Source organism: Heterocephalus glaber, unplaced genomic scaffold (genome assembly GCF_053883595.1).
Source record: "Heterocephalus glaber isolate CG9 unplaced genomic scaffold, H.glaber_assembly_v1.0 deba00000071, whole genome shotgun sequence".
Classification (NCBI taxonomy): domain Eukaryota; kingdom Metazoa; phylum Chordata; class Mammalia; order Rodentia; family Bathyergidae; genus Heterocephalus; species Heterocephalus glaber.
This window is the reverse complement of record NW_028258137.1, coordinates 16,675,632-16,693,265: the sequence shown is the minus strand read 5'-3', so window position 1 is coordinate 16,693,265 and position 17,634 is coordinate 16,675,632. Positions and strand designations below refer to the sequence as shown.

The window sequence follows — 17,634 nt, the reverse complement described above, 5'->3', positions numbered from 1 at the left end:
GATGCAATTTTCCTTTAGACAAGTATTGATTGCTGTTTTCTGAAGAATTTTGTCTGGTTGTTTCATTGTTCCTTGTTTTGTCTGACATTTGTTTTGTAACATAATCTTTTGAAAAGAAGTATAGAATGTCATGGCAAAATCATTGAAAAACAAAATATCTTTTCTTGAGTGATGTCAAGGATTAACATCTTTTAAAACTCTTTAGAGGGCTGGGGATTTAGGTCAGTGGTTTCGCCGCCTACTGTGCAAGCGCAAGGACCCAAGTTTGATCCCTGGTACCAAAAAATAATAATAATAATAAAACTCTTTAGAAATGATAGAGAGTTCTGCAAATGGGATCAGAAGAGCAAGGTAACATCCTTTTCAAGTGAGCCCTCCAGTATTGTCATAACTTTTTTCACTTCTTAAGTCATCCTGTGTTTTAATTATTTTCTTTAAAGATATATCTTATCGCAGTGAGTCATAGAAATTTGTTTGGGGGAGTATTTTTTTTCTGAGACAAGGTCTGACTGTAGTTCAGACTGGCTTTAGACTCACAGCAGTCATCCTACCTTAGCCTCTCGAGTGCTAGGATTACAGGCATGCGACACTACATCTGGCTCTTTGGGAGTGTTTTTTTTTTTATTTTTGAATTTTACTGTATCTACCAGGAAATATTTTTTACATAAACAGGTTAACACTTAGGGTACATATTTTGTGAGGGAGTAATTATTAAGCTGTATTTTCATCCAGAAATAAATGGTTTGCAGCAACTTTAATATTTTAGTACAGTAGCTGTCCCCAGTATCCATACCACATAACAAGAGTTGGTACTATAAAATGTTGAAGTCATGTACTTTAGTCCTCAAACTTTTTTTTTTTGGTACTGGGTATTGAACTCGGGACCTTGAACTTGCAAGGCAGCTGGTGGAACCACTGAGCTAAATCCCTGGCTCAAACTTTTTAGATGCACCAAATACTAAGATTCATATAACAGTAACTCATGTATAAGGTCCAGGATATTATGGGTAAAAAAATTCCTTTCCAGTAATGTTTGAAGCCAGTTCTCAAGTTGTTTTTCTTTTCTTTTCTTTTTAAATTTTATTTTATTGGTACATTTTAGGTATACAATATAATGACATTCATCATTGGAAATTTGCACCTTTACATAATCTCTCTTGGTTCTTACTTTTCCCCCTTCCTCTGCCCTCCCTTCAACCCCTCCATCCCTCCCTATTTACAAAGACTTTGTTTCCATTTTTTCATTTTCTCATATTAATTCCATTCCCTTCTTTCCTTTCCCCTACCCCTCTCACTTCCCCTTCCCCTCTGCCCCTTTTCTTCTTATTTCAGATTATCTGTTACATCTTTTAGTCCTTATTTACACTTTCAGTTTCTCACACTAGAGAAACTATTTGATATTTACACATGTGTATCCTGTTTATTTCACTTAAGAGTATTGCCTTGATATGCATCCATTTAGCTATAAATGTCTCTGATTTCTCATTTTTTATGGCTGAGTAGTACTCCGTTTTATAAAAAAAACACATTTTCTTTATCCAGTCTCCAGTTGATGGGCATTTGGGCTGCTTCCAGGGTTTAGCTATTAGAAACTGTGCTGCTATGAACATGGGTGCGCATATATCACTGTGATATGATTCTTTTAATTCTTTGGGGAAGATCTCCAGCAGTGGAATAGCTGGGTCAAATGGGACTTCCAGTCCTAGTTCTTTAAGGTATCTCCATACTAATTTCCACAGTGTCAAGTTGTTTTTCTTAAGTTCCTGACTGCAAAGATACCAAAGTGCTCTAAATAAAAACTGCAAAAACTCCACCAGACCACCCAAATGCCTGTTAAATTTGCTGAAGGTATCCTGTGGCTTAAATCTGCTTCCTCTGATTTTAAATACTTGGTTGGAATCCTCTTGGAATAGCAAACATCTAATTTAGGAATTAAAACATAAGCTCATTGTACATTTTATGTAGCTTTTATTTAAGCTTCTGAAAGCCTAAGTACAAAGTATTATAAGCTGAAAGTATACTTATAATAATGCCCTCTGTTTTTATACATCATGATCCTAATTCTGGATCATTCTTTCTTACTTATTATAAGCTGAAAGTATACTTATAATAATGCCCTCTGTTTTTATACATCATGATCCTAATTCTGGATCATTCTTTCTTACATTTGTGTCCTGATGACAAAATATTCATACACCACATTCCTTTGTGTGTGTGTGTGTGCGCGTGCGCACTCCTCTCTCATGTTTTCTCATAAACAATTCATAGTGAAATCCTTCTTCACTGACCCCCAAATTCCTTCCCATGGGATTGCCAGATATGATATTTCTTTGTCATTCTCTTTGTCAGATTGGGTCAGTACTTTATGGTGCATTGCCTTTTAGAAGAATATCTGGGAAAATACTCCTTTATAGAACTTGTGGAAAAGAGAAAAATCTACATGTGGTAGTGCTCCTTCATTCTCCCTAGACACAAGAGAATGATGTTTCTTCTCCCTACCCTTTCAAAAGCTGCTGCTCTTGTAGGTTTTGAGAAAATGCCCTTGGCTGAGAAAACTCTCTTGAAATTGTATGATTTTAGAGTGTAAGTTTAGCTAGGTATGGTGGCACACACCTGTAATCCCAGCACTTGGTAGGCTGAGGCAGGAGAATTGCTGCAAGATCGAGGCCAGCCTGAGCTGCATAGTGAGTTCAAGGCCAGCCTCAACTGCATAGCAAGACCCTATCTCACAAAAAGAAAGAAAGAAAGGAAGAAAGAAAGAAAGAAGAAAAGAAAGAAAGAAAGATAAGTTCATCTAACCTGAGCCTTTCATTTTACAAATGGGGGAGTGGATTTAGCATTGAGATGGACAATATTAGACATAATTTCAGTTATGAGTTACTTAAATTTTTCAGGTATTATAAAATATTTTCTTTTACCCTATAAAGCCCATCTTTAGTATTTATATGTATATAAATATATTTTTGAGAGAATTAAAACTTTAGGGCCGGGGATTTAGCTCAGCGGTTCTGGCGCCTGCCTCACAAGTACAAGGTCCCAAGTTCGAGTACCTCCCCCCAAAAAAACTTTAGTGAACCTTGAATTTTAGGAGCCAGTTTTATTTGAAGTTAATTTCTTTAGTTTTGAACTAAAATCATAGTAGACATAGCGATTTTGTTATTTGTAGGTATATTCCTAACTCCTTAGAAAATAAAAAAGGTTGCATATTGATTACCTGGTGGAGCCGTCGCTAGGAGAACTTTGTGTTTAACCTGCTCTCTTATAACTAAAAATCATAGTACTTTACTTTCTATGTGAACAGTGGAGAGCATTCAAATTTGGGCATGAACATCCCCAGCCACATATGCCTTATCCAAAGAAATAAGCTGAAGTTAGCTATAAACTCTTAAGAATTTCACTTAAGCATCCATTAGATTCAGCACAGAACTTTGGCATGGAAATGAGGATTGAGGAATTGTGCATAGAAGAAAGGTGAAGGTGAAGAAAAATTATATGTTAGAACTTTTTTTTTTCAATTTTGTAAAATTAAAAATCAAGAAACAAAATCAGGGGCCGGGGATTTAGTTCAGTGGTTCCACCACCTGCCTCACAAGGGCAGGATCCCAAGTTCGATCCCTGGTACCAAAAAAATTGAATAAAACAAAAACAAAACCTCATTTGACTTCTTTCCAAACTTGACTAAAGGACTTGGCTGCTAAGAACTGTGCCTTTAACATCTCTTTCATTACTGTGTAATAGTTGGCTAAAAGTGAGGCTGCTCTAATTTGGCATTTACATGGCTACCCATGTCCAAAAGGGAGTAGATGCTTCTTTCTCTTATGTTTGCTCCACTGTGTTAGGCAGATTGGTCTTTTTGCCTCCAGGGATAAATTGATTTCAAAATAGGAACACTTTAATGTACTTAGTTTAAAAAACCTACATATTTTCAGTTGTTTAGTAGAAATGATTAAAATTTCAGAATAACAGAACTTCATGCATTTTGATGTTTACAAATCTATAAGCAATGGGTGGACTGAGAATATTACTTGATTTTTTTTTTTTTTCTGCTACCAGGGAGCAAACTCAGGACCTTGTGCTTGTGAGGCAGGCACGGTGCCACTAAGCTTAAATCCCAGGCCTGAGAATCTTATTTCTGATAACATATTGGTACTCCCTAGTGAAGAATTACTAGTGACAGCATAGAAATGACCTAAACTTTTTTAGATATAAAAAATGTTAATGATACAAATTATATTGAAATGGACTAAATTCTTAGTCACAATGATAGGGCTGGCTCTTCTGGGTTTCCCACTGGCTGTACCTAAGATCACATTTTCTGAAAATATTTTTAAAAGCCCTCAAAACTCTTCTCTTGTAATATGTATTGATAGGGAAAAGTTTTAGATAACTTAATAGATTGAATATTAAGGTGGTTGTAGAAGCAAAATAAGTAATGTGTTCTTTTAAGATTTGCTTTTCCCTGGTCCGGGGATTTAGCTCAGCGGTTCTGGTGCCTGCCTCGCAAGCTCAAGGTCTCAAGTTCGATCCCCGGTTCCAAAAAAAAAAAAGATTTGCTTTTCCCATAACTCTCCTTGTTTAAGGTGAAGGTAATCTGACTCTTTAACCAGTAACTTCATTAACCTAACAAAGTTGCAATGTCAGGGTGAATTTACAATGTGTATGTGCCTATCTTGTGTCTGTGACTTGTAAATAGGAACTGGAATTGTATTTACACATCAAAGACCACTAGGGATGAGATGATGGCTAAAAAGGATATAAAAAGGGAAATGCTGAACAAAGGGGTGTGGATACTAACCAGACCGGTTTCTGGTGTTCCTGCCTGCTCGCAAGTAGAAATTTTATTATTTTACCCAAATTCTGTGTCTCCGTGTATTTCTTTCTGAGATTTCTGGAACAGTATATCAACTGAAATGCTCAAGAGCATGATTTCTAAACATCAAATGCATGAAGTTCTTTTATCAGCTACAAAAAGGTCTGTATGTGCTATGTCAATCTTTTTTCTTTTTGTTTATTTTTGGACTTATGTCTTCTTCAGGATCCTTCGAAAAATAAATCGTGCAAAAGGTTAGTATCCCTTTCTCAGACTTCCTTGTGCTGTATGTAATGTCTGGGAAGAAGTTCTATAAATATACGTGTATAACATAAGAGTACAGTTTGATAACTCTTTCTTCTTTTGGCCCAAATCATTGCAAATTCAGTAGTTCTTTGACATTAGCAAAATTAATTTTTTACAGTTTCAACCAGTTTGACTAATCTAAAAGGCTTATGCCTTAAGTAATTTTTAAATCTTATTGTGATATCAGTAAGAGCCCAGTATGCATGGAAAAGTAACTGCTGTTAAGTCAAGGCCTGGATATCTGTACTTCAGCCCAGCTATGTGACTTCTACTTACAACCTAATCACATATAATCAGCACAGCTGTAAGAAAGGTGCTGTTATCACATTTTAAAGAAGAAAAAATTATTGGTCATTTTTAGGAATTTGAGTTTTCTCAAAGGTTTACTTATATCTCTTATAGTAATATAATAATATTAGGTCCGAAAAGTATGAATTACCATCACATAAAAGTTTCTACTTGAGATAACTGTGGAATCCTTGGCTTGGAAAAAAAATCTTCGTGAAGGTTATATAGAGTCATTTAGGCTCAGCAAAAAACAACATAAAGAATTTGAAAATATAAGCTACAAACTTGAAATAGATTTATGCTACACATAATACTGATTAAGCTATTATGGAGAGTACATAAAGAATTTTTGCAAATGAACTTTAAAAAAATAACTCAGTAGAATATGAGAAAAAAACCTAAGCACTTTATAGAAGAAACAGATATAAGCATATGGAAAAAAGCGTTTAATGTCATTTATCACTAGAGATACAAAGTAGAATCATAGGTATGTTTCACACCTAAATTAGCAAAAATTTTAAATTCTGAAAATAAGAATTTAGAAAGGGGATCACCATGACTCTTAAGTACTCCTAAGGGGAATGTAAATGGATATGATCACCTTGGAAAACAATTTGACATTATCTAGTAAATTTAACAACACAGAGCACTTCATTTCTAGGGATGTATGCAGTAGACAGGCCAGGTGTGGTGGCACATCCCAATTGTTCCAGCTACTCAGAGGTTGAGGGATGAGGATCACTTGAACCCAGGAGTTTGACACTAGCCTGAGCAAGGTAGTGAGACCTTGTCTTAAAAAGAAAAAGCACGGGCCAGGGATTTAGCTCAGTGGTTTTGCTGCCTGCTACACAAGCGCAAGGACCGAGTTCAATCCCTGGTACCAAAAAAAAAATTTCTTTTAATGGGCAAAGGTAACCAGACATGATGGTGTACATTATACACCTATAATGCCAGCACTTTGGGGGCTAAATCCAGGAGTATCACAGATTTAAACCCAGCCTGGGGAATTTAGAGACTGAGTCAGACCCCTGTCTCAAAATACAAAAAAAAAAACCAGTCTGAGGAGGTAGTGAAGGCCCTGGGTTCCATCCCCAGTACCACCAGAAAGGAAGGACCAGAGGTGGTAGCTCATACCTGTGATCCCAGCACTCAGGAGGCCGAGGCAAGAGGGTCACTACAAGTCCCAGGCCAGCCTGGGCTACTCATGAGTTCAAGAGCCTTTATCAAAAAAAAAAAAATTTTAAAAAAAGGAAGGGAAATGTGTGCCCAAGTATTTCAGGAAATATGTACAAGAATCTTCGTAGCAAAAAAAAAAAATGTTCATAGCAACATTATTTAGGATATTCAAATATTGGAAACTATCCAAATAGTCATCCATTAATAAAATGAATGAATAAATTGTGGTATATTCATGCAATAAAAATAAATGGTTCATAACTAAGTGCAATAACTCCATGAAGTATTCAAGAAGAAAATTCTGTCTTATCTTATGGTAGGAGATTATTGTTGACCTTAACACCTCCCTTACTGCAGTGGAAATGTGTTTTCTTCTCTCCTCTGTGGCAGCTAAGTAGTAGGAAAGGTTATTATGAAGACTGACCATTGTTTTTGCACTGAGGACTTTTTCTTCAGTGTTTTTCAAGGACCCTGTGTTTGGGCTCTAGTCTTTGGCTGTTGCTCTTCCAAAGGTCTGAATTCATTTCTCTCATGGGGAGAGTATGTGAATGTTCCCATGTGCCACATTGCCCTTACAAATGCCATCTTGATTAATTTTTTTAACAAAGGCTGCCTGGCTGACTACTAAATTAATTCAGAGTAGCTTTCTGCCTTACTTCGGTGTACAGGGTGCGAGGCATGTTTAGGCAAAGAGAAGTGCTTTTGTTACGAACCTCAGCTGGATTTTTTGGCTTGCAAACCTTTCAATACCAAGACTGGTTATGTGTTAAGTAGAGGGGCAGCCGGGTCATTTGGATCATGGCTTTACACTAAAGCTAGCAGTGCTGACATACTCTTCTACAGAAGAATTATTTTAGGGAGAAGGGTTACTGTTCTGAAACACTCAAGGAAAGTTGTCCGTGGTACTTCTTAAGCCAACTACAATTTGCTTAACTCTCTTTGGAACTATTGTTATGTTCTTTATGTGTGTATCCTTTTTAGTGTCCAGACTCAACTAGAGATCAAAAGGGCGGTTTAGAATCAGATCAACTGACCAGCTTGTGATTTGGAGTGCAGAGATTGTGTCTGCTATATATGAAAGGAGGATAGTGGTTTTATGGGGTTGTGGTAAGGATTAAATTTTTAAAATACATGTGAAGCAAATAAAATATTTCTGATAGTTGGATTAGATACTGCTTTCAAATTTCCAAATTTAGGATAGACATGGAAGTACCTATATATATACACACATATAATGGCATTTTTTCCTACTTAAAACTTAATTTGGTCTGGAAATGTAGCTCATTAGAGTATTTATCTAGCAGGCATGAGGCCCTGGGTTCAGTCCCTAGCATGGGGAAAATAATAATTATATTTGAGGGCCAGGGATTTAGCTCAGTGGTTCTGCCACCTGCCTTGAAAGTGCAAGGTCTCAAGTTCGATCCCTAATACAAAAAAAAATTGTATTTGAAAAACATCTTCACATATGTATGTATGATACTGGAGATTGAATCCAGGGCCTTGCACGTTAGACAAGTGCTCTACCACTGAATTATACCCCAGTTCAACATGAGGAAAACAAAAGCACAAAGAAGAAAACATTTTTTGTTGTTTTTTTTAAAACAGGGTTTCACTATATAGTTCAGGCTGTCCTTGAACTCACTATGTAGCCCAGCTGGTCTCGAACTAGAGGCAGTCATCCTGCCTCAGCCTCTTAAGTGTGAGGATTACAGGCATGAGCCACCACACCTGGCTATAAAGAAGAACTATTTAAACTCTCCAAAATCTGATAACCCAGATATAACCATTATATGTCTTCGAAGAAACATCTATAGAAGGATGTGTGTGTGTTTTGATATTTTTATCTTTTTTAAAAATTTACTTTTTAATATGGCACTCCAAAATAGTTTGTCTATGCCAGGCATGATGGTGCATGCCTGTAATCCCAGCACTTGGGAGGCCTAGGCAGGAGGATCACCACAAGTTTGAGCCAGCCTAGGCTACATAATGAGTGCAAGGCCATTCTGAACTATGTACACCCTCTCAAAAAATAGTTTAGGTTTTTTCCAACTACTGTGTGATAAAAGCAATTAAAGTTCCCAAAATAAAATCAAAACTGACTGCCCACGTAAGCATTAAAATGTCAATTCTGAAAGATAGTGTATGTTTGCTATAAAATATTCACAACTTCATTGCTTTTTTCTCATTTCTAGTTGCTGGTCATATTGGATTTTCCCCATTGTGGGCGCTGTTCTCTTAGGTTTCCTGTATCGTTACTACACAGCGGAAAGCAAATCCTCCTAAGAAGACCTTGTTGAAGTCTGGGAAACACATCCATGTGGGAGTGAAAGTTGAAAAGACTTGCTTTGGGGCTGCAACAGTGTCCCTGGAATCCTGCCAATTGTATTCTCCCCAACTTGGAACCAGGACGGTTGACCAGATGTCCACCTCCAATCTGGGACAGGTGTCCTTCCTCTCTCAGAGCCTTACTCCCAGAGCACCTTCTCATTGTTGTGTCCTGGCCACTATTTCTTCTCATCACTGGTTTCCACAAGTACCCTTACACTTCACAAGTTTATGTTGCTGATTGCAGTTCACACATTGTAGTAACATTGCTCTGTGGGAAAAAATGCCTGCTTTCCGATACTTTGAATGCACATTAGAGTTTCTTATCAGGGTAGCACTCTGGTTTTTGAAATTTTTCTTTTTTTCATTTTTAAAAATCTTTTTTAAATTCTGATTTGATTCTGTTATTTACCATAAGGGGTTTCAGATGTGAAGTAAAAATGCACACCTATTATTTACAACATGACTGCCAAATGACCTTGTTCCCTATTTATGTTTGTTAAAACTAGAGAGAACTATGTGGTCATCTCCCTTCCAGGCTAGTGTAGCTGGTAGCACTTCCCACCCCCTCAGTCCAGCCCCTTTTTTTCCCAAGAAGTGCTGGACAAAACTGTGCTTTCTTGGGGGTGGGACCAGCCAACAAAAGAAAGGAATGGATTGGGTGGGGTAATTAAACCCTGACAAATTAAGAGTAATCTTTCTTGGGGCCGGGGATTTAGCTTACTGGTTCCGCCACCTGCCTGGCAAGTGTAAGGTCCTGAGTTCTATCCCCGGTACCAAAAAAAAAAATCTTTCTTTTGAAAAATATTTTTAAAACACTTCTTTAGGGCAGGAGTTTAGAAAAGGCACCAAAACCTTTTCTTTTGTTTGGTACCGCCTTCTAACTCACACTCTCCCTCCCTCTCCCTCTCTCTCTCTCTCTCTCTCTCTCTCTCTCTCTCTCTCTCTCTGTGTCCCCTCTCTTATTGGTAAAAAAAGAATGAATAATTATGTCTATAGAGTTTTACCAAGGATTCTTACCACTTTTTGTATGATTAGCAAAATTTTGATTCCTCATTTTACAAAAGCAAGAGACTCAGTGAAATAATTTCCATATAAAGTATCATTTGAAAATGAAAGATCATAACAAGAGACTGCTTTCCATTCCATCTGTATTTTTACCTCCATGGCTCCAACTTGTGGTTCTATTTGACTCAAAATAAACAATAATAATTTTAAAAACTGGTAGGGTTTGTTATTTTCTTTTAGACTTGTATATTTGTCTCAGTGAAAAGTAGGTTATATAAAACTATGTTGCTGGGATTTCTGTGGCATCTTGATTTTATTTTTTTCCTCAGGGAAGCACCTGGATCTACTGGCTGTTTTCTGCCAGTAGCTTTGATTTTTTTTTTTTCCCTGTCCTGTGAGGATTACCTGTCTGCTTCTGGGCTGTGGTCGTATCCAGTAGGGAGCAGCTGGGTTCAAGTGCCACAGACACTGCTTGGTATCAAGCTTGCCAAGGACTGACAAGACAGGAAACTGTCCAGCAAACCAGAGCCTCCCCATGCAGAAAAAGTTTAAACCAGGCCTTGTATCCTGTGCTTTACAGTTGATTGAATTCTGAATTCATCAAGGTAATATTAAGATTTTCTTTACATACTTGGATATGATACTTTGGAGTGACTTATGGCTGATTTTTATATATCAGTTATGGTTTAATCTAGTATCTTTAGAAAATGTTTATAAAATGATAAGATGCTACTTTAAGAAAACGGAATGAATAAATGATTATTATATAGCAAGTGGTATACCTTGATGCACCTCCACTTAAACACAAAAGATTTCCTTGAATAAGAGTTGGGATGTAATTGCTGTAATATCTAAGTTGTGTGATCATATGGAGTACATCAAGGTAGAGGGGAAGAACAAAGGAGTATTGAGGAAGAGGAAAGGCTACATTCAAGCTAAGCTAGAAGAAAACCAGAAGATAACTTGGATCAATTGTAAGAGTGTGTTGGCAGCCTCTAAAACTGAATGAAAAACATCTGGCTTATAAGAATATTAAAGAACTATAGTCTGAAGCAAAATTGCTGTTTATGATATTTCTAGGGTAAACAATTCAAAAAGTATGTTTTCTATTCCATATTAGGTTTTTTTTTTCCTATTTATATCTGGACTTGTTTTTTGCTGAAAGCCAGAGGGAAAAGTTTTTCAGACTTCGTCTCTACCATCCGTGGAATCCATCTAATACCCAGGGCTCCTTTTGAACTACTGCTAATGTGATGTCACTTTTATTATAAAAACACTTCTCGGTCCATTTACTATGATTCTCCTTACATAAATGGCAAGGTGAAAGTTCTTGAGTGAGAGTTTGCAGAGGCTTGTCTCAACAATGGAGTGCATGATAGCATACTCTGATATACACACTAGCACACTAGCCAAATCCATCGGAAAGGGCTTCTGTTTAAGAAGTCGACTTGAATTCTCAAAACAGTCTTGACATCAGTAGGTTGTGAAAGCCAGTCTTTGGTGAATGGTGTCTCCTGGTCTCTGGGGTGTTTTGTTGTTTGTTGTGTCCCTAAGGAGGACCAGCTGCCACTGTACACCGTACTGTCCACGGCAATCGCTGTGAACACAAAAGGCGAGAGAGATTTTATGCCACCAAAATGGAGGATATTGGTGCCCGTTCTCCAAAATTTCTCATCTCCTGCCTCAGGAATTGTTTTCCATTTCGAGATAAATTTTACATGTATAAAACAAGAAAGCGATGGGGACAAAATGTATATTGTATTTAGATCTCTTCATGTGACCACTCAGGCAGAAACAAAATTTATTGGAACCAATCATTTGAGCTGTAGGGTTCTTTTACCAGTTGTCATAAATGCTTATGTTGTGAAACAAGAATACTGTTGGGCTTATGCTCATTTAGTGCCAATGTGGAGCAATGAAAAGTGCTTTACAAGCCAGGTAGTCCTTCCTTCCGGCATCTCATGTTTAAAATCTGCAGTGATATCTGTGGTTCAATTCCATTTTAGGAGACTGAGATGCAGAACAGTAATTTTTTTTTAACCTCCTACTCCAGGAGAAATGGATTCAAACATGTCTTGTCTCAACAAGAAATAGATTTTATTAACCATCCCATTCTGTTGCCAGATAGCATGAAAGTAATGGGGAGTTTAGTCACATTTGGCTGCTGTGCTCTGAAGAAGCTAGGTGTGGGATCTGTGGGAGTGATTGAGGAGGGAAGTTCCAAAGAACCAGAGATCCAAGTCCCTTATCCCAGATCCAGCGCTGTACTCGTGTTTTAATAGCTACTCCTTGCTCATACCTATCTCCTACATTGGCTATTTGAGCAAAACATTATTTCACTTGTTTAACTTTCTTCTTACTTCGCCCTTGACTGTGAATGAATACTATTAACATTCCTTTTTGTATTCAGTAATGACATTTGTTTACATATTTTATTTCAGTATATTTTGAACAAAGATTTTTATCTTGCTAGAGTTTGCACACAGTGAATGTTAGGACTACGCACAATAAAGATACTGTTTTCCTTTTCTTGCCATGACTACAGTTAGCAAAAAATTTTTTTGGAGTACAAAAGTGATGGCGTTATAACCCTCAGGTGTTCTAGATTAAAATAATTTGGCAGTAAGAAACTCACCTGTATCTGTGCTAATACCATGTTTAGTCTAATTTAGTCTAATTAGGGAATTCTGTTGTTCTTCAGGATTCTTGCTGTGCTTCGCTGAAAGTTTCTTATTTGATAATCACAAGATGCAAAAATAAAGGCTTTTGCCATATTAATGGATGTGAAGTGGGAACCAAGTAGACAGTTTGAGATTCAATTTCTACTGAAACCATCTGATAAAAAAAAACCCAATACAAAGTAATAATGTTCTCTTATCTGCAATGCCAGGCTTCAAGTGACTGTTTTTCTTGGAAATAGCTAAACTATTAGGGGAAAATTAAACAGAAATTAAAGGTCTAGTGACTGTGTTAATAAAACGAGAAATAAACCACTTTTATCACTACCCATAAAGCATACTGATAGCCTTCTAACATTATATCTGATTACTGATGAAAGATAGTTCATTAGGACTTTTCACTATCACAGGAATTGAGCATTAGTAACTACCAGCATTTTGAATCTAATTTGTAATCTTTTTCTTTTTTTTTTTGGTACCGGGGATACAACTCGGGACCTTATGCTTGTGAGGCAGGTGCTGGAACCACTGAGCTAAATCCCCGGCCCCCCTGTAATCTTTGATACTAATAAGAATTTATTATCACAGCACTCTTCCTGATGCTGAACATTTAATAGATACTTGACAAATTCTGGATGATTGATGTTGAACTAAGGTAGAAGATTGTGACTGACCCTCAGATCCGTCGCAGAACTTTGTGTGTGTGTGTGTGTGTGTGTGTGTGTGTTACTGAGGGTGGAACCCAGAGCCTTGAGCATGCTAGGCAAGTGCTCTACCACTGAGTCACATCTCCAGCTTTGAAAACAGTTTGTTGGATCTAATTTAGATTTTGACTATGTTGCTAGAAACAACTTTGGGTAAGAGGTAACCTATAAAGTATAGAGATTTAGAGATTAGGCAGACATGTGCCATACGTTTGTAATGCCACCTACTCAGGAGGTTGAGGCAGGAGGATCTCAGTCTGGGTAACTTAGTGAGACCCTGTCTCAAAAAGGGATGAGGATGGGCCAGGGATTTAGCTCAGTGGTTCCGGTGCCTGCCTCAAGAGCAAGGTCCAGAGTTCAATCGCCAGTACCAAAAAAAAAAAAAAAAAAAAAGGAATGAGGATATAGCTCAGTAGTAGAGCCCTTGCCTAGCATGCAATGGATTGAATGCACAGTAAAAAATAACATTTAAAGGAAATATTTTGAGGGTTATTGGTGAAATCCTTAAAAAGCTCAGATGAAAAGCCCTTATATAACTTCACCCTGGATAAGATTTAACGTAGAACTGACATGGAAGCCCATGCCTATAATCAGCTTCTTAGGAGGCTGAGGAAGAGGATTGTAAGTTCAAGTGCAACCTGGGCAACTTAGCAATACCCTGTCTCCAAAAGAGGTAAGAACGGAGCCCAGTTATTTTTATAGCATGAAAAGATTGGAGTTTGTTGGAGAGAGTGTAATGGTTTGTGTTTAAATGTCCTCCTAAACGCTCCTGTAGATGAGGTGGGACTTTCTTTTTCAGAGGTAGTTGAATCTCGAATGTGTTATGCTGGGGTTAAGGGCGCGTGATTACTAAACCACTACATGTGAGTGATTAGTTTGGCACCGCCCTAATCCCCGGTAGTCTGAATAAGATAAAAAGATGCTGTTAAACTTCCCTTGTTCCTTTTGCTACCTTGTACGCGCCATGTTGTTTCTGCTCTGCGAGGCCTGTTTGTCATCCCTGTCGTGGAGCCAGCCAACTGTGGACTGAAACCTCTACAAACTGTAAGCCAAATAAACCCCTTCCCCTCTAACCTTGGGTGTTGGGTATTTTGTCTGAGCAATGAGAGAAAAGTAACTAACACAGACGGTACAACTCAGTGCAAAAGCAAATGTATATTAAAATGTAACATGACATTTTGGATCCACAAGTGCCAGTCTCAGGGAGTTTTCTATTATTTGCTCCCAGTCCTAGTCTCTGTGACTGAAACATAGGTGTTAACTTTTAGAACCCCATGGACCTGCAAAGAGTAAAACCAAGCCAATCCTAGTTGCTTGAATTTCATTTTCCAAGCTTACTTAGGATCTTTATTCCAGTTTTTCAGAAATGGAGGTGAAATTACCTTGTAGAACAACAGATTTATGTTTGCCAGGAAAACAAATCTCAGATTTGCCAAATTGATTTTATTACCTAAGAAAACTGACGGGGGACAAATAGAGATTGAATTGGGCGAGGCTAAGCCATGATCAGTGCAGGAAAGCTAGAGCGTTCCAAATCCCCCAGTTTGCCCCCCTTTTTCTCTGGTTTCCTTACCCCTCCCTGTTGTGAATTTTCCCCTAGGTCTCATCTCAGCCTGTTTTGCCCTCCTTACTTCGCCTTATGCTTTTACTCTGTAAATGACAAGCTAGCACCTCAGCTGTGCTTCTCTTCATCTTTTAAGTTCTATGGTACAAAACTGTACCCAACAATATGTCTTAGAAAACATTTGGAAGAAATAAAATTAATTTGTTCATCACTTAGACTGTGCAAGTAAACTAGTGCCATTTCACTTGAACATCTCTAGCACTTTTATTTAAGGGTAATTCTACTTCTGGGCCTTTCATGCAAACCAATAAATTTGCTTTTCAGAAGTCCTAAGTTAGTTTAAATTAGGTTCCAGAAACCCACAAATTCTGATTACTCTGGCTCCTATAACCTATCTGACCTTAAATTGTCTGCCTTGGTAGTGCCCTTGTAAGGTTCTGCCTTTCCAAGTGTATCTGAGCTCCCATCATGGAGTTTGCGGAAACCATGCAAAGTCTTGCATCTTTGGAAAGAAGAAATATTCCTCATATATATAGTATTGTGTTAGAGTAAGTTGCAGAAACCTATACACTAACGGGTAAAAGAGAAATGGCTTGCAAATCAGTAATGAAAGTATGTATCTGCTGGAGCACAAGGTGGCAAGCACAGGTGACTGTTGTACAGAGCTAGGATCGGTACCCGGAAGACCAACAGGAAGCAATCTGTGCATGTGCGTGCATGCGTGTGTGTTTGTGCATGGTTAAACATCTTCATCAACAGTCCTTATATGAAAGAGTCTTCTATATCCTTCAAGGTGCCCGCTTTGTGCTGGACCAGAAGCAGAGCTAAGTGGATTTCAGTTTTTGGTTTGCTTGTTTGGTTTTTTTTGGTACCGGGGATCAAACTCAGGTCCTTGTGCTTGCGCAGCGGGTGGTGAAACCACTGAGCTAAATCCCCAGCCCATGCTTGTTTGTTTTTTGCAGTACTGGGGATTGAACCCAGGGCCTTGGCACTGAGCTCATCCCCAGCCCTTTAAAAATTTTTTTCTTTGTAATTTTGAAACAAGGTCTAAGTTGCCCAGGTTGGGCTTGAACTTATAATTTTCCTGCCTCAGCCTCCCCAGAGTGTTGGGATTTAGGTGTGAGCCACCACACCCAGCAATATGGTTTATTGTGAAATCACCTTGAAGTATTTAAAAATACCGATATCTCTCTCTGCCACACAGTGAGGGCTGAAGACCTCTGCCCTAAAAGCCTCCACCCATTAAAAACAGGTCACATTTTAGAGAATCAGGAAATATATGAAAACCCACCAGCTGCCCTGTAAACAAGAACACCATGGGGGCCGGGAATTTAGCTCAGCAGCACCGTGCCTTCCCCACAAATGCAAGGTCCTGAGTTTGAATTCCAGTACCAAAAAAAAAAAAAAAAAAACACCATGGGAGAATACCTTTAGAAGGAAAATGTCTTCTAACCTAGAATTCTCTATGCACCCTAACTACAAAATCAAGCTTAAGTATAGAATTAAGTCATTTCAGATGTGCACGGTATCAAGAAATTTCATCCTATGTGTCCTTTCTTTGTGATCCTCCACAGGATATACTGTCTCTACAAAAATAAAGAACTTAAATAAACAATTTTTTTAAATGTAAGCCAGGTAGAACAACACACTCTTGTAATCTGTTACTCAGAAATCTGAGGCAGGAAGGATAGCAAGTTTGAGGCCAGGCTGAGCAACTTAGTGAGACCCTGTCTCAAAAAGTAAAATAAAAAAGAGTTGGGCTGGGGATTTAGCTCAGTGGTCTTGCCGCCTGCTGTGCAAGTGCAAGGACCCAAGTTCAATCCCCAGTACCAAAAAAAAAAATATATATATATATATATATATATAAAGGGTTGGGGATGTAGCTCAGTGGTAGAGTGCTTGGCTAGCATGTGGGAGGCTCTGGATTCTATTCTCAGTACTGCAACAAAACAAAAAACATTTAAAAGAATAAACCAATGAGAAAGATGATTCTGGAAAAAGAGGAAAAGTGAAACAAACTCCCAAGATGATAAACGGTCAAGTGGAACTGCAAAAGAACAGAGTGTAATCAGTCTGGGTGGGTATAGGAAGACAGAATTCCAGGAAAGACAGCTGCAAGAAAAAAATAGAACTGATAGGTTTTCAAATATGTTTTTTATCATGTGAAGATTTGAGGGATAGATTAATGATCCAACACACCTAAACAAATGTGGAACTAGGTAGTGATTTCCTCCCGAAAAAACCAAAATGGATATACAAGAAAGAAAATGTGATCATAGAACTGTATTTACAGTGGTCCTATAACATAAACACTTAACCAAAATTACCAACATTGTTAGAAGAATGACCAAAGGAGGAACCTACATAGGATCATAGTGTAAGCAAGCTCAGAAGGTTTTTATCCAAAATGAAAAATAATTTGAGGAATAGCAGCGTCAACATGTTCTTAATGTATGGAGGTATCTACCAGAAGAAACACCTAGAGGAGTTGAAGGGTTTTTCTGTGGGTCAGGATTGGGGATGGGGAGGGACAAGGCACAAGTCCACTTGTTTGAGAAGCTCAGGGTCTTTAACTGCCCCCATCCTCCATGCTCAGTTCTGCTCTAGTTGTAAGATCAGGAATCTGATGGGGAGAGCAAAATACTGTCTGTGTTATTGATAAGAACAAAGTTGGAGAATGCAATTTAGACCAGAGCAGAGGAACTTTCTGACATTCGCTCAGTGAACAGGGCAAGTGTAGCCAGAGTCCCTGACAGGCTCCGCAGTGGGGTCCTG

General features: G+C 38.1%; 1 protein-coding gene across 2 annotated transcripts in view; it reads left to right on the top strand.

Moving 5' to 3' along the window:
• Positions 1-10,129, top strand: part of Cyb5b (cytochrome b5 type B) — a 35,976-nt gene extending 25,847 nt beyond the window's left edge. Inside the window, 2 exon segments of one of the 2 annotated variants that reach the window (NM_001310228.1) lie at positions 5,036-5,064; positions 8,773-10,129. In NM_001310228.1, the coding sequence (NP_001297157.1) occupies positions 5,036-5,064; positions 8,773-8,863 (120 nt within the window). In that variant the 3' untranslated portion in view covers positions 8,864-10,129. 2 annotated transcript variants of the gene reach the window in all.
• The last annotated feature ends 7,505 nt before the right edge of the window (positions 10,130-17,634 follow it).